Source organism: Rhinoraja longicauda, chromosome 4, assembly GCF_053455715.1.
Source record: "Rhinoraja longicauda isolate Sanriku21f chromosome 4, sRhiLon1.1, whole genome shotgun sequence".
Lineage (NCBI taxonomy): Eukaryota > Metazoa > Chordata > Chondrichthyes > Rajiformes > Arhynchobatidae > Rhinoraja > Rhinoraja longicauda.
In genome coordinates, this window is record NC_135956.1 from 78,888,901 (window position 1) to 78,896,628 (window position 7,728).

General features: G+C 38.3%; 1 protein-coding gene across 2 annotated transcripts in view; it reads left to right on the forward strand.

The window, feature by feature from the left end:
• terf1 (telomeric repeat binding factor (NIMA-interacting) 1) overlaps positions 1–5,776 on the forward strand; it is a 33,415-nt gene extending 27,639 nt beyond the window's left edge. Inside the window, exon 11 of one of the 2 annotated variants that reach the window (XM_078398149.1) lies at positions 4,145–5,776. In XM_078398149.1, the coding sequence (XP_078254275.1) occupies positions 4,145–4,321 (177 nt within the window). In that variant the 3' untranslated portion in view covers positions 4,322–5,776. The remainder of the gene's footprint in view (positions 1–4,144) is intronic. The other variant, XM_078398151.1, reaches the window with a different exon arrangement.
• The last annotated feature ends 1,952 nt before the right edge of the window (positions 5,777–7,728 follow it).

Here is a 7,728-nt window from a genome sequence, read left to right on the forward strand (position 1 = left end):
ATAACTTTAAGAGATTATATTTTGAAAAGAAGCAGTAATTGTCAGTAAAATGTGCTGACTATAATTAAAAATAGTGAGTGAAATTTTAGAAACCTAGTTAACAAGTTATTTTGTAAAAGCAACCTGAGGATTAGTAAAATGTTTGTGTGACCCCCATGCCAATTACATACTTGTGCTAAATTAGTTTAATGTTGGATTTTGCTTTCTAAAAGTATGTGATTAAATGGGTCATTGGTTTGATACTGTGGTATATAGTTTAGTGCGTAATTTTGTTTAATGTTATTCTGGATTTTATTTTATTTTTTTACTACCATCTCTCTTTCAAAGAGTGTGATTTTTTTTCATGTGAATAGTTTGGGAATCATAGTACACATAGTAATTTGTTATTATCATTTCTAGTACACAATATTGCATGGTTTTTCAGTAAATGTTTAAAAGAGAAAACTTAATTTTATTGCCCCAAACTGCATGTGATGGCATGCCCCAAATTTGTACAGTAAGTCGTTTGTCCCACAGCAGTGTTTTATTAGATTACGCCTAGCCTGAATTACTTGTTGAGTGTTATATTTCTGACATTAATAGAGGAACCCAGCCCAACTACTTTGTTAGTGGAACAATAAATAAAGAAGTGAAATGAAAGTGGGCCAAACTAAGTCCTCACTGATGTTCATTGTTCAATTCTGATTTTAAACATGGAGTCTTTTAACCATTTAATAAGCCTGCATATCATTCATTATTAGCCTGCATATCATTCATATCCCTCCCATTTCTATTTGCCTATCCAAATACATCGTATCTGCCTCCACCACCAGCCCCGGCAGCACATTCCAGGCATTCACCACCCTCTAAAAAAAAACTTGCCATGCACATCTCCGTTAAACTTTTCCCCTCTCACCTTAAAGCTATGCCCTCTAATATTTGATATTCCCATCCTGCAAGAAAGATTCTGATAGTCTACCCTATTTGTGCCTCTCATTATTTTCTATACTTCTATCAGATTTTCATGCAACCTATGGCATTAACAGAGAAGACTACCCAAGTCTGTCCAACCTCCCCCCTGCAGCTAAAACTGACTGATCCAGGCATCATTCCGCACTTACCCGAGGTTTTTGTTATCTTCCCAGTTGACCATATTCCGCATTTCATTTTTATCTCCACATTTTGATATGGTATTCACTATACCAAAGTAGGTATATCCTGAGCAATGATCCTGAAGCTGAGCCCTGGAAAGATTTTCCCACCCCGATCATTCCTCCATCTCCCTGTTCCTGTCAGACAGAAGATACAGAAGCTTAACATTGTGCATCACCAGACTCGGGAACAGCTTCTTCACCTCTATCAGGCTTCTGAACAGTCCTTCCATAAACTAGGGTACAATCTGATTTCCCCTGTACCTCATTGTGGACATTCAACTTTGCTGCTGGAACTGTTACTTATAATGTTGACAACTATATTCTACAATCTGTATCTTTTCCTTTGCTACTATTGTACTTTATTTGGACTGTATTTATTTATTTATAGTATTATTGGTTAGCGTGCAAAACAACTTTTCACTCTACGTGTGACAATACAGTCTAGCTTCGTTATTACAGACCTCTTTCTAACGATTTTGGTTACAGTGGACGGAGCGTCACCAGTATAATCAGACACCACTGTCTCTTTAAGAACATAGGCTGCTCGTTACACTGAAGGAGGTCACAGAAATTGACAAGCAATTGCTTTGACACTTGCGGGAGTTTATTGAAATTGACAAGCAATTGCTTCGATCGACACTTGTGCAATGCTACTCTATTAAACAACGTGACAATCTTTAGTATTTTTAGCTGCGGTAACTAATATATATTTTGAGCTGTTAAAAAGAACTTTGTATTTGAAAACAACTTGGGGTCCACAGAGTGACCGCCAGATGGTTGGAGCGAATCCCTCAGTTGGTTATAGAGGACAATCAGGAATAACATGCACTATTCTCCCTAATGTCCATTATAATGAGAGTTTCTGCAATAAATTATCTGCCTCCCTTGTACAAAAAAGTTAAAAACCACTAACGTATGGGTTCCTCTTTCACATCACTGTGGTGTCTTGCAATGTAATGTCAGGAATGTGTTTTCTGGAAAGTAATTTTAGTCATCATAACTTACTGATTGCTACAAGATTAATAACATTCTGTACAGCACCAGTGAATAAGTTGTCCAAGAGGACAGTTGCAGTAGCAATAAGAACTCTAAATTAAATTAATGAACTTCCTCTTCTTGTGAATTATGCTTTTAACTCTCTACACCCCTTGTGTCTGTCAAGGTGTGAATGTTCTGCTAGTTCCTTCTCAATAGACAATAGGTGCAGGAGTAAGGCATTCGGCCCTTTGAGCCAGCACCGTCATTCAATGTGATCATGGCTGATCATTCACAATCGGTACCCCGTTCCTGCCTTCTCCCCATACCCCCTGACTCTGCTATCTTTAAGAGCTCTATCTAGCTCTCTCTTGAAAGCATCCAGAGAATTGGCCTCCACTGCCTTCTGAGGCAGAGAATTACACAGATTTACCACTATCTGACAGAAAAAGGTTTCCCTCATCTCCGTACTAAATGACCTACCCCTTATTCTTAAACTGTGGCCCCTGGTTCAGGACTCCCCCAACATTGGGAACATGTTTCCTGCCTCTTGTCCAATCCCTTAGTAATCTTATATGTTTCAATAAGATCCCCTCTCATCCTTCTAAATTCCAGTGTATACAAGCCTAGTCGCTCCAGTCTTTCAACATACGACAGTTCCACCATTCCGGGAATTAACCTGGTGAACCATACGCTGCACGCCCTCAATAGCAAGAATATCCTTCGTCAAATTTGGAGACCAAAACTGCACAGTACTCCAGGTGCGGTCTCACTAGGGCCTTGTACAACTGTAGAAGGACCTCTTTGCTCCTATACTCAACTCCTCTTGTTATGAAGGCCAACATTCCATTGGCTTTCTTCACTGCCTGCTGTACCTGCATGCTTCCTTTCAGTGACTGATGCACTAGGACACCCAGATCTCGTTGTACGTCCCCTTTTCCTAACTTGACATCATTTAGATAATAAACTGCCTTCCTATTCTTACCACCAAAGTGGATAACTTCACATTTATCCACATTAAACTGCATCTGCCCACTCACACAACCTGTCCAAGTCACCCTGCAACCTCAGCATCTTCTTCACAGTTCACACTGCCACCCAGCTTTGTGTCATCTGCAAATTTGCTAATGTTATTTTTAATCCCTTCATCCAAGTCATATTGTAAATAGCTGCAGTCCCAGTACCGAGCCTTGCGGTACCCCACTAGTCACTGCCTGCCATTCTAAAAGGGACCTATTTATCCCCACTCTGCTCTATCCATGTCAGTACCCTACCCCCAATACCATGTACTCTAATTTTGCCCACTAATCTCCTATGTGGAACCTTGTCAAAAGGCTTTCTGAAAGGCTTTCTCTATCCTTGCAACTTTAATTTGTCCTTGTGTTTTCACCTTTCACAGCAGAGAATTTTTTTTTGTTTCGTCTGATTTCCTTTATCTTAAATATTGCTGCTAGGAGCTCGGAACCTTTCTTTCAAATAAGCAAACTGAATATATTTGTTTCATGATGGAAATAAGGAATGCACAAAATCCAGCCTTTGGGAATGTTTTGGAGATCTCTCAATCTCTCCATGACGACATTGTTTTCCTTCAAATGCTCTGGTTTCCTTTTAACTCCTAAGGATGTGCAGTTTGGTAGGTTAATTGGCTACTGGGAATGGGTGTGGGTGAGTGGTCGAATCTCGGGGGGTGGAGAAGGGAGGAGTTGCTTTGGATATGGGGAAAAAAGATGGGATTAGTGTAAAAGGGTGCTTGGTTTCAGTCGCCCTCAGTGGGCTGAGGAGTTGGTTTCCATCCTGCATAATTCTATGGTAAGTCTTTGGGTTTTGCATATAGAGTGGCCCTCCTGGTTGAGCAGTTAATGTATCTAAAAATGTACAGCCTGATTTTCAAGCACTCAGTTTCAAAACTATTTTTTGTTTTATTCCTTTGAGAATAATCTTATTCCAGACAGCATGGCATAACTTTAGAAAAGTAATTTTCAAGTTTGTAAGTAATTTGTCTTAAAATTATTTTGAAAGAAGCCTTTATTTTATAGCCTTGGATGTGGGATGAAGACACACAGCTAAAAGAAGGAGTAAGAAGATATGGATCTGGAAATTGGACCAAAATTCTGGAGCACTGTGATTTTCACAATCGTACTAGTGTGATGCTGAAAGATAGATGGAGAACCATGAAAAGACTTTGCATAGTCCACTCTGATGAAGAGAGCTGATGGGTTGGTGATCTTTACGTGCCACTCTGAGACCCATTTAACTTCTGGATCTGCAGCTTTGAAGAGATTTGTATTCATGCAGCAAGTCTTATAGAGAACTTTGATGCATTTGTCACATTTAAGAAAATTGCCATCTATTTGTGCACATAATTTTGTCCTGCTTTTTGTCATGAGATATTTTTCGTGTGAAATCTGCCAAGTATCAGCAACATTTCTGGATAACACCAATGTTTCATCTGTATATTAACATCCTGAGAACAAGTAAAGCAAAACAAATATGGCTGGTGTGGAAGCTGCAAGTAAATAGGATGTTGTTTTATACCCAATAGCATTCTGACCTATAGTCAACTATACGAGTGTCAACTTGGTGACTGTGCATTTCTACTAAGTGAAAATGTAGTAATATACTGAAAAAAATGTATTTTAGCAAATTTATAAAAAATGATTAACATCCTGAGAACAAGTAAAGCAAAACAAATATGGCTGGTGTGGAAGCTGCAAGTAAATAGGATGTTGTTTTATACCCAACAGCATTCTGACCTATAGTCAACTATACGAGTGTCAACTTGGTGACTGTGCATTTCTACTAAGTGAAAATGTAGTAATATACTGGAAAAAATGTATTTTAGCAAATTTATAAAAAATGATTAACATCCTGTGAACAAGTAAAGCAAAACAAATATGGCTGGTGTGGAAGCTGCAAGTAAATAGGATGTTGTTGGAAGTATCTGTAAGTTGGAGTAAAAAAATAATTGTCTGTTCACAGCCTTGTGTTTCGATACAAATCTTGTTCTACAGATCACAATGTAAACCCTAATCTCAATAGCGTTTGTTGGGAACATGCCTACATTTGTTGAGTGGGTTTTTACACTTTTTCAGTTGTATAGTGGAGGAACAGAAACCTTGAAATGCCAATGCATGTCATCATATCTGACAGCATAGTAAAATAATCTCTGGCTCTGAGCCAAATTTCCTGCTTGAAAGCTGAAAGTTGAAAAGTTGGAGTCATTAGTATTTAAGAAATAAAGTTAGTGTGATCTTTTTAAATGTTATCCGTATCCCATATTGGGGTGTTTTTAATTTGACTATACATTACAAGATGTGTTCATGTGTGCAAAGTGTACCCTGTAGTGTTTTTATGCTCAAGTGTTAGTGATAAGGTATCTGACAGAGAGTGAAACCTTAGTTGGCCATTTTTGAATGATAAGGCCAAAAGCTAATTTTTTTAAATTTGATCGATCGAATTACATTCTGGTAACAATGTGTACATTATTTCCATTACCTGGGTAATATATAAATAAAGGGTATTTGAAATAATAAAGATACCAAAATGTAGTATTTGTCTATTATTACAGGATATTTCAATATGAATAGACTTTAAAGCAGTTTCACACAACTGTATTTTTACACCCTTACTAACAGTAAGAATTGAGCATTCATCTTTCTCATTGCAGTTTTAATTTTGAAAAAAATAATTTTGTTGCTATGAGTTTTATAAAATTTAAAGTATATTGTACCCTATTTAAATTTGAAGTATGGAATATCTAAGGCTGCTAAATATGGCCTAACACTATTATTGACGTTTCTCATGATGAATAGAAATTTTGCTTGAATAAGTAACTACTAAAAATCTTAAAGGACTCTACACCTGTGCAAAGATACTATTGAGGCTATTTCTTACAATATTACTCTTTTGTTGAACCCTTCCATGCAAGTTATCTTAAAGCAAATAAAAATGTAGTGAATTTTGGTTTCTTGGTTGGGCAGACATTCTTATGCCTGCAAAAGTGGATAATTGGATTTTTAGTACACAATTCTGTAAGTGGATGGAATAAATTTAGCAATTTGCATCCTTTTCACTTCTAGAGAATAATGAATAAAACCAATTAATTAATTAATTAATGAGTTGTAATGAAACAAAATGCAAATTGAAACATAGGTGCAGGAGGCCATTTGGCCCTTCGAGCCAGCACTGCCATTCATTGTGGTCATGGCTGATCATCCACAATCAGTAACCCGTGCCTGCCTTCTCCCCATATCCCTTGATTCCTCTAGCCCCTAGAGCTCTATCTAACTCTCTTTTAAATTCATCCAGTGAACTGCCCACCACTGCCTTCTGTGGCAGATAATTTCACATATTCACAACTCTCTGGGTGAAAGTTTTTTTCTCACCTCAGTTTTAATGCATAGCTATTTTTTCATAGTCCTTCATTGTGTAAATTCATTGGCGTGATTTGAGTTTAAATAGTTTGTTAGTTTAGTTTGTCATTCCACTCCTTACAGATCATGCAACGAATGGGACGAAACAGAGTGCCTCCGGGGGGCCATAGTGCAATACAAATGCAAAACATAGACAGGGGATGACAGTGCAGTACAATATGATACAGCACAATACAATTAGACAGTACAATACAATACTTATAAACAGGGGATTAAAGCATGTAAAAGGTAAAGCATTTAACCTAGAGTTTAAAGCATGTAAACGGTGAATTTAAAACCATCAATGAGAGAGTTCGGTAGACGAAGTCTGAGGGAAAAAGCTGTTTCTGAACCTGGTGGTTCTGCAGCTAATGCTCCTCAGCCTTCTTCCGGAAGGCAGTGGGTCAATTAGATCTTGGAAGGGGTGAGAGGAGTCCCTCATGATGCTGCAGGCTTTACTTTTGCACCTTCCTCTGTAAATGTCACTGATGGCAGGGAATCTGGTCCCAGTGATCTGCTGGGCTGTCTTCGAAACACACTGCAGGGCCTTCCTGTCTGCAGCTGAACAGGTCTCATGTAAGAGTGATGCAGCAGGTCCGAATGGACTCGATGGTGCATCTGTGGAACCTGGAGAGAATGGATGTACTCAGACCAACTCTCTTTAGCCTCCTTAGGAAGTACAGGTATTGTTGAATTAGCATTTTCTGGGTACTTAACAGTTTAATTACTATTTTTTGACGTTGCACTGTATTAACCTTCCCATAATAAAGTAAATTTAAAGAGTGTGAGGGGAATACAATTCTGGTCAATTTAAAGGGAGTGTGGGAACTGGGACATTGGTGGTTGGAAGACTGCATGGGAACCAGGGCTTTGGCAAGCTAGAAGAAAGCACAATAAAGGCGGCCTCAGCGAGCTGGAAGGAGACGTGGGATCTGGAGGCTTGGTGAGTGGGAAGGAACATACAAACATCAACTGCTGGGTCAGATTCCAAACTGTGATTTTTGAATGGTTTGCCAGGGAATAATCAGAATTTTACTGTGGTATAGATGGAGGAAACTGATAGGTCTAGGTAATGTGAATTTTCAAAAGGGTTATGATAAGGTAGCACAGAATGTAAGTGACATGTCTGCAGGTTTATTGGATCAAGGTAGTACATTTATGCAGATAGAGCATTGTTAAAGGGCAGAAAATATGTATTTCTCAAATAT